A 14,480-nucleotide genomic window follows, 5' to 3' on the forward strand; every position below is an offset into this window, starting at 1 on the left:
TTTAGTGACAGTCCACTGCAATCTCTTCTCAAAACATGTACTGATTGGAATAACATTTGACCTTCAGAGAGTTTTTTGCAGGTCAAACCTTAGTTCTGCAATGTTATTTATAGTCATCAAATTACACAATTTTAAACTCAGAAGCAACAATAGAATAAGTCTTAAGTAGCAAAAATAGAGTTCATACTGCTTTGCAAAGATAGATAAACAGTGTCCTACTTCAAGTTGTCCAAGAAGAGAGGACTGTCACTGCAAAACAACAACAACAACAACAACAACCTATACATACCCGGAATGATATTTCCAGGTTTTCCCCTCCCCAGATGTCCATGCCACTATCGTATTGTCCAAGTTGATTGAAATATTCTCTGTCCATAGCAAATAAGCCTCCTGCCATTGTAGGTGACCTACAAGAAAATGAGAACTCTTCTCAAAACCATGCCTTTTCAATTAGTTTGAAGGATGCGTGGAACTCCAACAACAGAAGGAAGGAAAGAGTATTATCTAGGTCAAGGGGGTATTTAAAAATAAGGTTAAAAGAATAGGAATAGAAACTTTCTCCTATATTTTCCCCAAGATCATCAGGAAAAACACTGTTCCAGAGACCTTCCCCTACTGTTTCAAGAAAGATGCTGACAAGGAGCAGGGCTTTCACAGTGGTGGTATCTATGCTGTGGAACTTGTTTCCTAGAGGGGTTTGCTAGGCAAGCTCCTGCCAGACCTTCAGAAGACTGGTAAATAACTTCCTTTAAAGGAGGATTTTGTGTGTGTGTTCCTGGATCTCCAATTGTGTTATTTGGTTCTTTCAGTCCATAATTGTTTATATTCTTTTAAGCTATGAAATGTGTATTGTTTTATTGTTGTGAGCCGCCCTGAAGTCCCCTTGCAGTCACATAAATTTAACGAATGAAGTGAGCGACAGAACTGATCTTCGCGACTTTATCCACAAATGCTCTGAAGATCATCTTTCACTCACCTACTGCATATCACTTAAGCTTTTCTGCAAGGCTTTAAGGACGAGGATCACTTCATCTCTGCATAACTGTAACCTAAAGGATCACTTCATCTCTGCATAACTGTAACCTATCTGGTGTTCCTAGGACAGGCTATAAAATTAAACATCAGGCAAACCTGGATAGAATGGGTTTTATGACTAGCCACACTTGTTAAATATTAAATAAGGATATCTGTTAACAGATTTGCTAGAAATGGAATCAGACCAGAGTTCTACGGGTGGGGTAGCGTGTTGTAAATATTTATTTTTAATTTTATAATATAATTAAAAATGGTTTGAACTCTTCAGTTATTAGTTAGATGTTGAGCAGTTCTTCCAAAGGAAGAATGTGGATATTTGCTAATACACCGTATTGCACCTATTGGCCTTGCCTTCTCTCCATTCTTCTTTTCAGTTTAAAAACCCATCTACAAAGATAAATGTTCAGCACTATTTCACACCACATATTTATTAAGTATTTATCTCACTTATCCTCAATGCAATCTGTTCTCGCTTCCCAATTTTAAATAAAATAGAGTTGTTCTTTATCATACAGTACTTATAATCAACAGAAAGTCTCTCACTACACAGTAGAAATCTTACTTGATTGGAGCAGTGGCTCCCTCAGAGCTTTCCAACTCTGACAGAGGAACAAGATCCCATTTAAAGTGCAGGCCCCAGTTGAACCCTCCACGGACAACTGGGGAAGAGCTGTAGGTAAGTGTGTCAGCGCTGATTATATCGATGACAGGGCAAACCACTGTTTTGCGTGATTCTTTGATGGGCGTCAGCAAAGGTTGCAGCCACAGCTCATTCACCTCACAGTGACTATCCAAAAACACAAGCACCTTCCCTGAGAAAATAGAAGCACATTAGGTACAGAACACCAGTGAATACATAGACCCCACTGAGAGCATCATTATCTCAGAATTCTGTACTTTCACAAGGTAAGAGATCCTTTTGCTCTGGAGGGACCCATGCATTAAAGTACTTCCCTGGTAGTCATAGGCAACAAGGAATTTATGCAGATAAGCAGAAACTTTTGATGTGGGCTATTAGAATTGGGATTGGTCACCTGGCTCTCACAGAATCTCTTCTCGATTATCCCAAAGTGCAGGATATGGAATAATCGGCTCAAGTTACAGGAAGCCAGATTCCGGCTGGACATCAGGAAAAACTTCCTGACTGTTACATCAGTACAACAATGGAATCAGTTGCCTGGTGAGGTTGTGGGCTCTCCCACACTAGAGGCGTTCAAGATACAGCTGGACAGCCATCTGTCAGGTATGCTTTAAGGTAGATTCCTGTTAAGGTAGATTGTTAAGGTAGATTGAGCAGGGGGGGTTGGACACGATAGCCTTATAGACCCCTTCCAACTCACTATTCTATGATTCTATGATCCCACTTCCTTCTTTTCCCCCTTCCTTCTACTGCCTGACCATTGCAGTGACGTAGCTGCTGATGACTGGCTTGGTAGTACCCGATTCCTGCAGGGATTAGTCCCAGTGAACACTGTAAAATAATAAAACTTTCCCCTTAATACACTATCAATATTATAGTAGTGGGGTTACTAGCTCATTTAGAAGTAACCTTTTCACCTGTCCCAAGTAACCTTTATCATCTTAAAAATATTACATTGCAGAACATACTTATTTATAAATTTTATACAGCTTTTATCTCAAGATTTTTAGATTTTCCAGATGCCCACACAGCTCCTCATGGTAAACATTTGTGTGTGCAGCTCCCCAATTTTAACCATATTAATGGTGCAGAATGCAGCCACCCAAGTGTTGGTGGGGGCAAGCCAATTAGATCATACAATGCCTATATTGCATAAGCCGTACTAGTCAGTAGTGTGTTTCGGAGCCCAATTTAAAGTGCTGATTTTGACTTTTAAGGCCATAAACAGTTTGGAGCCAATTACTTGAAGGACCACCTTTACCCATATTAGCCTGCTTGCACTTTACAATCAGCAAGAGAGACCCTTCTCATTTGCCCACCTATAAGGTGGGTGACTACACTAGAGAGGGTCTTTTCCACTGTGGCAACACACCTCTGGAATAAGTTGCTAACAGGGCTCCCCAGACCCCATCATTGCTGGCTTTTAGGAAACCCCTGAAAACTTACTACTTTACTCTGGCCTTCCCCTGATTATATTTTATCAAACTGGGATGTTGCTACAATTGTGTGCTGTAGATGTTTGCTTTTATGCTGGTGTTTGTTGTTGTTTTAGAATGCTTGCTGCTGTTGCTGTTTTGACTGTTTTTATTACTGCATTGTTTTTTATGTCAGTTTTATTGTTGCGAGGGGGTCTGCCCTGAAAGGTGGGAAAGAAATATTTTAAATGAATAAATAAGATAAGTTCTTACAACAAAACATGCAAATATGTGGCACATCAGAAGCTGATGTGCTTCTGTTATGAACAAGGCCACCCAATGAAAAGCCAAGCACTTTATTTTAAAAGACTGTTATAGACCATGAACCTTGGTGGAAATCACATGCAATTTACAGTATATTGCGGGGGGGGGGGAAGCCTTTGTTGCAGCAGACATCTGGGTACTAATATGCTATCTCTAGTGAGCTGCTAGTTGTTGTTGTTGTTTTCCAATGTGAAATGTTGTACTATACTGAACTAATTATTGTAAAGCATATTTCGTTAATTATATGGCAGTTTGGAAATTGGGAATAGAAGGGGGATTACACAGAGCATTACTAATTAGATTTCTATCCCACAATCTTCAGCAGAAATGCTTTCAGAGCAGTTCACAAGGGGAAAAACACAGAATTAACAATGTAACCTATAACTATTATGGATTATGGATGCTGGCAATGCAAGGAGGACAAGCCTCACTGAGGCATATGATGTGGGCATGTCCTGTAGTGATTGGAAATCATTACTCGTATAAATTTTGTTCTTGAAAAATCTGTGATAATAGCGGGTGTACGTGCACTTTTAAATTACATCCCTGTGATGTGGGGATTAACAGTCAGACAACAAAGGTAGATACAGAGAGCCTTTACAAGTCGCACAGGGATTTATACTCCAAACCTGGAAGGAAAAACACTCAATGGACTAAGATCTAATTGCTCTTGCTAAGTTTGAGTGGATCTCCTCCAACCATCAAAGTCGTATGGATGCTTTTTTTAGATATATGGAGTGCTTATATTAATGTATATATTTGAAATGGAAATTTTAATTCTCCTCAACCCATTTTTTTCTTTTTTCTCTTTTCCCTACATCAAGAGAGATGTTAATGACTACTGTATATTGATACGTTTCATGATATGAATTTTTCCCTTTTAATTTTTTGCTTTGTTTGTTTATTATTACTGTTGCGTTGCAAATAAAACGAAGGAAAAACCTATTATGGATGACATACAAGGCTGGGAGAGGGGAGACGTGAGTATAGCCTGGCGCCTACACTGTACTGCTTTCGTCGCCAGCTGAAGACCTTTTTATTCACTCAGTATTTTAACACTTAATTTTAACTTAAATTTAAATTTTACTGTTTTAACTCTGTATTTTAATCTTATATCAACTCTGCTGTGTGGTTTTATCCTGGTTGCGCTTTTTATACTGTATTTCGTAATTGTGTTTTAAACTGTTGGGTGTTTTACTGTGGTTTTAATTTTTGTGAACCGCCCAGAGAGCTTCGGCTATTGGGCGGTATAAAAATGTAATAAATAAATAAATAAATAAATAGCAGTAAAAGAGAAGAAACTATGAGTTTAAAAAAACCATGTAACTTAGAGGATTTTGGAAATGAAAACCAATGTTCTTCCAGAAACCTGAGAATCAAGAAATTCCATTCTAAAAAGGTAGTTCTATGTTTCAATTATGCCCATTTTCCTACCTCTTCCCTTTCCTTCTCATGCTGAAGTATTGAGCTCAAACAGCACTGTTGTCATTTCAATGTATTGTAAAGCTGAACAAGTGCTGCTGAATGCTGGGAACTTCAATGAAATCATATTACCTTAATGTAGATGATTAACACACATTAATTAGGAGGAGCTTATACCATCATTACAAGTTATAATACAAGCTTTCCTGATTATCACTGATGTATGTTAATGCACAATGCAGGCTGATTACACAGATTGTCAAATAATATTGTAACCCAATTAACTGTTGTAGCCACAACAAATCCCTCTGGTGAAATAACCTGGTATCTACACATGAGGGTATTTGTAAACTGCAATAATAAGAGGTCTGTTGTAGTGGGCATAATGATAGAATTTTATCTGCACTTACCGACTTGTATGTAATGAGATAGGGGTAGATAAGTCTCCTTTGGGGGAAGGACAAGCCTACACCCTGCACCCTATGGCCTATTCTGACATTACTTTGCACCTTTAACACACTTGAGATCAGGAGCAGGTCTCAGGCTTCCCCCTATCGCTCTCCTGCTCTCCTCATCACAAGTAGCAGTGGGATGACCACAGATAGTAAAAGAGATCCCAAATTCAAAGAGGATAAGAGTAGGCTAGCTACCATGTTCCAGAGTTCTCCTCAATTGTCCCCACTTCACAAACAATCAGGTTGTATAATAAAGTCCACAGCCACCTAGCTCTAAAGTAGCTGTGGGAAACCCACTAGTTGGCCTCTCTGCCTGGCCTACCAGGCAACATCCCTTGTCCTGCAGTGTCCCCTCTTTGTGCTCCTTGCCTTTGCTCCAGAGAACCGGGCTAAAAACATTTGGTGCACTATAAGGAAGTGTTCTGGCACGCTCCTATCTTCTTCCTGCATTTCTGGAGTGCTCTCTGGGCTTCTCTACACTGCGTCACTTGCCTTCCTTGCTCTGCAGTATTCTTGAGATCCACCCCCTTGCCTTCCTACTGCCAAAGTGAACATCAGCACATAGAGTCCTACTTAGTCATGGCTAAACTTTTAATTGCCGATTCAACTTGAAATTTTGTCTGGATAGGTCGGTGAGTGTTGTGTCTGAATTTTGATTGGGTCTTATTGACTTTGTTTAACTTTGGCTGGATCTTTGTTTTGCTAGTTGATGGAATCTGGGATGATATTTCTATGGGAGGTTGGTGATGCAGATGACTTGTAATTTGAGCTGGATGTTTGTTTTGCTGCTTCTGTGTGTGCGCGCATGCTCCGCCCACATGTGCTGCTTGATCCATAATTGAAGTCACAAGTGATCTGTTCTGGAAGCACTGAAGAAGCAAAGGAATTACTTCAGCTTATAGAGAAGGAGGACATTACCTGTAGCATGGGAAGCTCCAATCATTCTCCCTCGAATGAGCCCTTCTCGCTTCTCATTTCTTACTAGTTTTACAATGTTTGGAAGGTTTTTTGTTAGATAAACATCCAGGTCTTCTTTCAGATCAGCTAAAATGAAAAAAAGGAAAGAAACTGAAGTCAGTTAATCTCAAACTGCTTCTAATGAACTTTCAAATGAGTTCTATTTAAAAGATTTAGCAAAAGGAACGAAACTAACTGGCATGATGATAGCCTTGTCAGAGTATTTTATTGTAGGAAGTTATGGGATGTCTGACCTAATTCAACTGGCAGACCTCTTTGAGGACTTAAGAGTTTGGGAACTTCTTTATTCAGGGCAAAACCAGCAATGTGGGGGAGAAGAAAAACCTACTCACTGCTTCACTGAATATCCTTTAATTAATAGTTTAATGAGATGGGGATGTTCTTCAGGATATGGCTAAGAATACAAGAACTGCTCTGTTCAATCAGAACAAGGTCAAATTAGTCCAGAATTCTGGTTTTAGAAGCAACCAGTGAAATGCCTCTGGGAAGCTCCCAAGTAAGACAGGGAGACAGCAGCCCTTCCCTATTATTTGCATGTGAGTAGGCTTTAAACACCTTTGACAGTGATTTTTACACATGTATAAAAGTGGGCTGCTCACAGGAGGTCTGTGAATTTTTAAGGTTCTTCCAGAGCCTGATATTTCCCCCAACCACTAGTGTCATTCATCTGCACAACAACCTTGCCTATGAAATAGTTCACTATGGTTCCTGTTTATTCACAAAGCTAAGACATGGTGATTTCCCAAGTGGAACCACAGAGTCCATGGCAAAACACTTATTCGAATCCACATCTCCCTAGAGCACGTGCCTGCACAAAAACTAACATAAAATGCAAGAGTCTCCCACCTAACTCACTACTGTCGTCCACTAAGATAATTTCATGGAGAAGATATGATGGTGTGCGGTCCAGAACACTATGCACTGTCCGAAGCAAGGCAGAGAACGCTTCATTATAGAAGCAAATTATAATACTAGCATAGGGTAAATCAGGAGGGTAGGTTTTTTCCTTACACCTGAAGAAGAAAAGAGAAAAAGCACAGATTGTAACATATGCTGCTAATACTTCACAACTACCACAGATAATACCAAAACTAGAAACTGTGCCATCCCTTTTGTAACAAGCATATTATATGGTCCACCCATCCACTCCCACAGAAACTCACACAATCAAGGGTTTAAAAATCCACATCCCCAGTAAATCACAGGCAGCTGGAAAACTGAGTCTGGCAAATGAGGACAGGATGCAGGTTTCTCCTTCTGCCATGTGTGTTTGTAGGATCTGTCCCCAGCTCATCTTACATTCTCTTGGATATGTAATCTTTTTCTGTTATTTCTGGCTGTACATTCCATTTCATCCCATTAACCTTTTTTTTTTAATATTATGAGAACAGGAAGCTCATTGGTAGTTTAGTTTTGGGACACAACCAGAAAATCGCAAATGCCTCCATTGACAATTTCTTCAAAATTCCACATTCTCTGTATTTTTCTCATTTTTCTTTCTTTTCTTCCATTGCTCCTTCCACTCAGAGTCCTTTTTTCATCTCATACTTCCTTGATCCTCATCCCTTTCCAATTATGGCACCCTTCTTATACCAAGTCAGAACACTCTTCCATTTAGCTCAGTGTTGTACATCAAACGGCAGTAGCTTGGGAGGGTCTCAGACATGGGTCTTTCCTAGTTCTCCTTGGAAATGCCAAGAATTGAATCAGGGACCTTCTGCATGCACAGCATGTGCTCCACTACTGAGCCTAACAATTCCCCCCATTTTAACTATCTCCTTCCTCACTTCACTGTTATTTAGAATTTCTCCATTATTTTTCCTGTCTTCTTATACATCCTTCTAAGACCCAAATTCTTCTTCCCCACCCCATTTCACTCAATATTTTCCCTGTTTCACACTCTCCCTCATATTTAACCTTTTCCATTACCATTTTCCATTTTTATTGACCTCCTGTGGAAGCAGTGCTTGCTACAGTATAACTCCAGAATCTCTTGCAATTCTAGGGCTTAATTTGAAGATATGTAATAAGTAGTGATATGAAGAATGGTTGTGGGACAAGTTAGAGACTCTGATTTCTAGTTAGGCTTGAACATGACACTTCTCAGTTAAAAATGTTGTGAAAGAAAGGAACAGTTTGGATGGGTGGGGATTTTGTTTGGATCTTTTCTAGAATAAAAACTTAATAAAATTCATAAATTGCTTTATAAACAGAACAGAAAGAACTTGAAAGCTAAAAACAAACTGAATGTGGGAGAAAGCAAAACTGGTAGATTTGTCCATCCAGGTACAGGGCTGAAAATGCTATTTCCTATTCCCCATGTATTCAACCATATTTATGTGATGAATTAGAGTTGTCATCTCCTTTTTCTAGCAGACTCCTGTCTTTAATAAGCCACATGGCAGATGGACACAACATAGCTCTTTCCATAGGTTCTCTCCGATCGAATTTGGTTGGCGCAGATAGATGAGAATTTTGTTGGCTGTTGTTGTTTTTATAAGAATTTACCAACTCTTCAAATTTCTACATAAATATTATGGAAAGAACATGGGATTTTATAAAATCTGAATGAGGGGAAAAGCAAAATTGAGATTCATCCATCCCAGCAGACTTCTGAAGAAATAAAAGGGGCATTTTGAAGAAAAAGCTCTGAACCTACACATTGCAACAGGATCACAAGCTGACTTGGGTTTTTGACCTAGTATATAGCCAATACATTACTTGGTGATTCACAAATTTTAATATTTAACTTAAAATGAAAACATTGACACACAGTTTACCAGAGAGAGAAATGCAACTAATTATTTGTCCATCCTTTTTTAAAAAAGATATAAATTCTATATAGACTGCAACACCATAATCAGTTTTTACATTATAAAGATCTCTACATATGAAGGGTACAATCCAGCCAAAGTTAAGCACTTTAAGCCCCATTAAATTCAATAAAAAGTTTAAGCACATACCTAAGTCCCACCACTAAAATAAATGGGAATTAAAATGCTCAATTTTTCCTGGATTGTGATAATGTTGGCTTTTTCTATCTGTAAGGAGAGATCGAATCTTCAAGCAATTCTATATCAGCTCTACATTATCAATCTTTTGCCACAAATCTAAAATTGGTTAAATACCTTTAAAAGCAACATGAAAGCATGAACATTGTTTTCAGAATAAGATTATATCTTAATTGTTTCTTTTTAAAATATTATTGCTGATACACTCTTAATTTCTTACTTCTCTTCCTTTCACACTTCCATCAGTTCCCTATCTGGGGGGAAATATGCTCATTCGATAACTCTGGGGAGACTTTAATCTGTAGAAGTCTGGAAGACAAATTAAAGGAACACTACAATACAACATGTGTAGGTGCTTACAGATGAGGATTTTTTTGTGCAATCGCACTTGCTCATTCATGGAATTTGGGCGGGGGGGAACCTAGACAATACCATTTTCTATTTAAAGCCCCTCCCATTGTTTTCTCACCACTTCTTCTGTCTTATCTGTTATCAAGGAAAAGGTGGAGTGACTGCACCATGCCTTTTGTTTATTCTTCCAGGAAGCCATCTTTCTAAAAGCATCCAGTGTCTGCCTTTTTACTATTGTAGCATGACTAAGAAATAGAAACCAGAACAGGGTTAAAAAGGAGAAAATTCTCTAAGATTCAAATTCTATGGGGGGAAAAACAAATCGGCAGCCAGATCGGAACATTGGTACTTACCAAGTAGGTTCCTTCTGGGTTGATGTGAGGAAGGCATCCCACAATGGGTTATTTCCCTCTACCACCCAGGATAAAGCAGGGACCATGTGACTAAAACTTTTGAGCATTCTATTGGTCCCAGGATCCTTCTTGCCTGTTCTGTCCATGGCTATAGCTCAGAAGAAAAGAGTACAGGTCGATCTTCTGGTAGGAGTAAGTGGAAGTTCTTGTGATGGTTTTTATAAATCTTCTCTTCTGGATGAAGAAGACATGACCTGTTTTTGATTTCTATACGTTCTTTTAAGGCATTCTCTCCGAACAGATGTGCTCTTGCTAAGGGGATGGAAGCTAAATTTGCTCTAGAAGCATTATCTAGATTCCAGTGCTTGAGCCAGATGGAGTGCCAAGGTACTGCCATAGACTGGGCAATAAACTGAAGGATGTCTTGTGTAACATCAGCTAAGAAGGCAAAGAACTTAGGTTGCTTTCCTAGGCTCTTATGTAAGGACACCTGATTTAGTTCTTTATGACTTATTATGGCTTCCACCCACAGAATGAAAGCCCTGGCAAAATAATAGGCGACACCTGAGGCTCGTAGTCCTAATGCTGCTGCTTCATGGGCTTTCTTTAATGCAGTATCACATTTTCTCTCCCCCTGATGTTTGAGGGGCATCCCCATCTTTGGGCATTATAGCCCCTGAAAGTAGTGCTGCTACTACAGCATCTACCAGGGGTGCTTTAAGTTCTTCCATAATGTTATGTGAAAGTTTTTGAGCAGTATTAGCACTCTTCCTACCTTGAAGGGGTGATTTCCACTCTTCCTTTATTATCTTTTTGAAAGAACTAGGAAAAGGTACCTCTCTTGTCACGGGCTTGAGTTTTATGAACATCACCGCTCCTCTGGACAACCATTGCTTTTTCTCTGTTTTTGAAGAATTAATAGCTAGGGAACCAATTGCTTTGGACAATCAAGGCAAAAAAAAAATCATATTTGTTAAAGAATCTATCAGATTAATTTTTCTCAGCCATTTTTATGTCTGACCACCACCTCTCCTCCCCATCTGAAGCGAGACCCTGATGGGAATGCACGGATGAATCACTGTGCGTGAGATGCTCAGTAAAAATAGTTTGTATTTTAATATTGCTGCCTGTGACTATGGAGAATCTTGTGAATCTTCCCTTCAGTCTGCAGAGGAATGTGTACTAGTAATAGTATTAGATTGACTTGGCTGTGGATTTTTAACTTTGGTTTTATCCTTCTTACTTCTTAAATTTTCTTATTTTTATTTCTAGTGTTTAGAGGAGGAGAGGAAGAAAATTCAGAGGTGTGTGAATTGCTGTTACGCTTTATCATCCTTCCTGCTCTTAAAACTTTGTTTGTCCATGAGGTAATCAGTTAAAATTATCCAGAACAGCTTTTGTTAGCTGGGAAAGTACTGTGTCATTTAACTGAGAGATGTCCTTAATAGTGGAGGGGTGGTGTTCCTTATTCCCTTGCCTGGAGGTAGAAGGGGTTTGTGGAGGTGAGGTTTCATTTTGGCGGTGTGGATTGCAACTGTTATGCAAAATGGCCGCCTGCTCAATTTGGAGGGAAGCTTCCCATTGAGAGAGGAGAATGTGCCCTCAATCTCATCCTTCTGTAGGTTTCAGCATCTGGTTGTTGTTGAGCTGATTTCTCCTCCTCTGATGGTGCTGCTAATGAGGCTCCTGTGATCTCTGGCAAGATTCGGCAAGTGGTATATACCTGCAGTCTGGTGATTTTGCTTCCTCTTCTCTCTAGTCTGCAAAATCGCAGTTTGCTAAATCGCTCTCCTGCTGTGAAGTGAGGATGCTAGGGCTTTTGTCCTTCAATGGTCTCCTAACTATTGTGATTGTTTTGTTCTTTCTTGCAGTGAGGCCTTTTTCACAGCCAGAGGGGCCATGAGGAAAACAGAAGGCAGAGCAGAAAAATAAGGAAGATATTTTTAAGGGTAAGAAATTATTGAGATGAAGATTTAAAGCGGTAGAAAGATTTAAATTGAAGAGTTTGAAGACATTAGAAGTTTTGAGTAGGAGGAGACAAAAGATAGCTCTGTCCTGGGCAAAAAGCAGGAACAAACTGGCAAGGAGGAACCTGGGACCAATAGGATACTCAAAAGTTTTATTCACATGGTCCCTGCTTTTTCCTGGGTGATAACCCATTGCGGGATGCCTTCCTCACACCAAACTGGAGAACACTGGGGAAGTGGCAAAGCTGCCCCCTCCCTAATGGGTCACTCTTAAGAGAAAAATAAAGCACTATATGCAAGGTACTGCTGCTCCACGTGTATAGCATGCCCTCCACTCCTGACACAAAATAACTCAGTATCTATTCAGAGGGACTTTAAGGGAATCCAAAATGCAACTGTACAGAGATCTATGTTGTGCCTCTCCTATGGTAGGTTGCTGATATAAACAAAGGAAACTAGGTAATCCAAAAAGCCCCAGGTACAGAAAATAGTTATACACACAAGTATAGCAAGTGTAGCATAAAATGTTTGGTATTGCCATGCAGAGAGCTTCTGATATTCCTCTTTCCTTACTGCAAGACTAAGCCATTTTATGGGGCTTAAATCCCCCCTTAGGTGTCACTTCCTGAAAGGCAGTAGGGCAACACTCGCCTCCTGCATTATGCATAACTATAACTAAGCAATCAGAAAACTCCCTAAAAGGATCTTCTCAGTGATTCATTCAGAATTAGCTCTGCTATGCCACTCTCTCCAGGAGTCCCTGAAACATACAGGTCTCTCTCTACCCTCACCCTGCCTGTCATAATGTTCACCAATTTGCTAGCTTAATAACATGGGGCTCTTGAAACAAAACGTTTACTTTATGGAGAACATGTAGAAACTTACTTTGCATCTCTTGTGTCTGGCACATCTCTATGATATCCCAGCCGGTTACTGATGAGCATATTGAAGGCATGCTTTTGATAGCCCAAGTCTCTCACTTCCTGGTCTTGTTCATTAAAAATCATACCTGAAAGAGAATACACCATGATCAATTCACTGCATCTTAGGTATGTCCTGCCAATGATCAACTGATTATATATCTCCAGTATGAACTGCTTCTACAGCACTTGTTTCCAGATCCAGTGGAATGACTAATCAAGAACTATCATTGCTGGTCAGAAGTGCCGATCCATGCTAGTTAAGGCACCTCTAGCAAAACCTGTAAGTGTTGTAGTGGTGTGGCCCTACTGCAGCTCTCCTTTCCCAGTCTTCGAAAACCAGAAGAGAGAGCTGGAATATTGCTGTTTTGAATAGAGGAAGTATACAAGAAAAGAGGTGGGGAGCAGGAAAGTGGACAACTAAAGGAGACACAAAGGTTTGAAGCAATTTGCAAGGCTGGTCCCAATGAATACAAGTAGAACCCAATTACATAGCTGCATCAGATCTTGAGGATGGTAGTGCTCAAATGTGTTCATTCAGAATACCCATATAATATATGCTTTAATTGCTTTTTATTTCTATTTTAAAAGGTTTATAAATTTACAAAATAAATCCACAAATTTACAAAATAGAAATAAGACATTTTATAACATCTATCCTGAAATAAATTTACCAAAAAGGAAGAAAAGAAAATCATATTAGACTATATATAAGTTCATTTTGGACCTTATAATTCCTGTACATCATAAACAATCTCCATCTCTCAATGTTTGTTGCATCCCCTCTCTAACCCTCACTGAATACGTGCATTTAACCATACAGACAATTTCCCACACTTACAAGCAGATGTGCTGCTGTTAATAAATGAATGAATGTCTTGGTATGTATATTTTTACACTCACTGCTTCTTGGTATTCCAATCGTGCAGGAAAGCCCTTGATAGATAGATAGAACATCACTCTTGACAACAATGCTAGCAGCTATTACTCATTATAGGTCAAAGAAGAAAAGCACAACTCATTCATAACCAACAGCATTCTAGCATTATACCACAAGCCAGAAAAAAAGCAGTTTGTGTTATTATATTATTCAGATATTTGTATTATTTATCATGACACGTGTTAAAACTGTAAGTATTGGGTCATGTTAACTATGAACATGAAGAAAAAATAAGTTTGGAGGGAAAGTCATAGTACTTAGGTTTAGAAAACATCACACAATAAATTCTAATCCTTTATTATTATTATTCAATCATATTTGCAAACCTGTAACTAGATGATTAGAATCTTTAATGAAAGCTGAAATTCTCATGGTGCTAACCAGAACCCATAAGTTAAAGAGAAATAGACATACAAAACTGTCTTATACATTGTCTTATCACTTTCTGTTTAACTCTGGCTACTCTGATTGCTAGTGGCTCTCCAGAGGCTTGTCTGGGAGATTGAACCTGGGACTTTGTGTGTGAAGCATGAGCTCTGCCACTGAACTATTCTGTATTCTATTCTGTAAAGAGAGAGAATTCTATTCTGTAAAGACAGAGAATACACACCTAGGGAAAGGATTCTGAACTTTCCTTTCTGCTCTAGATACCATCTCTCTTCTCCTTAC

At 39.2% G+C, this 14,480-nt stretch overlaps 1 protein-coding gene across 1 annotated transcript in view; it reads right to left on the reverse strand.

Annotated features, from left to right (window-relative positions):
- The window catches only part of GALNT11 (polypeptide N-acetylgalactosaminyltransferase 11), a 40,317-nt gene that overhangs the window by 12,376 nt on the left and 13,461 nt on the right, over positions 1-14,480 (reverse strand). The window contains exons 3-7 of the mRNA XM_063126051.1: positions 12,837-12,960; positions 7,116-7,282; positions 6,210-6,335; positions 1,598-1,847; positions 290-407 (exon numbers count right to left, since the gene is read on the reverse strand). Of these exons, the coding sequence (XP_062982121.1) occupies positions 290-407; positions 1,598-1,847; positions 6,210-6,335; positions 7,116-7,282; positions 12,837-12,960 (785 nt within the window). The remainder of the gene's footprint in view (positions 1-289; positions 408-1,597; positions 1,848-6,209; positions 6,336-7,115; positions 7,283-12,836; positions 12,961-14,480) is intronic.

The sequence above is a fragment of the Elgaria multicarinata genome, chromosome 1 (assembly GCF_023053635.1).
Source record: "Elgaria multicarinata webbii isolate HBS135686 ecotype San Diego chromosome 1, rElgMul1.1.pri, whole genome shotgun sequence".
In the NCBI taxonomy this organism is placed as follows: domain Eukaryota; kingdom Metazoa; phylum Chordata; class Lepidosauria; order Squamata; family Anguidae; genus Elgaria; species Elgaria multicarinata.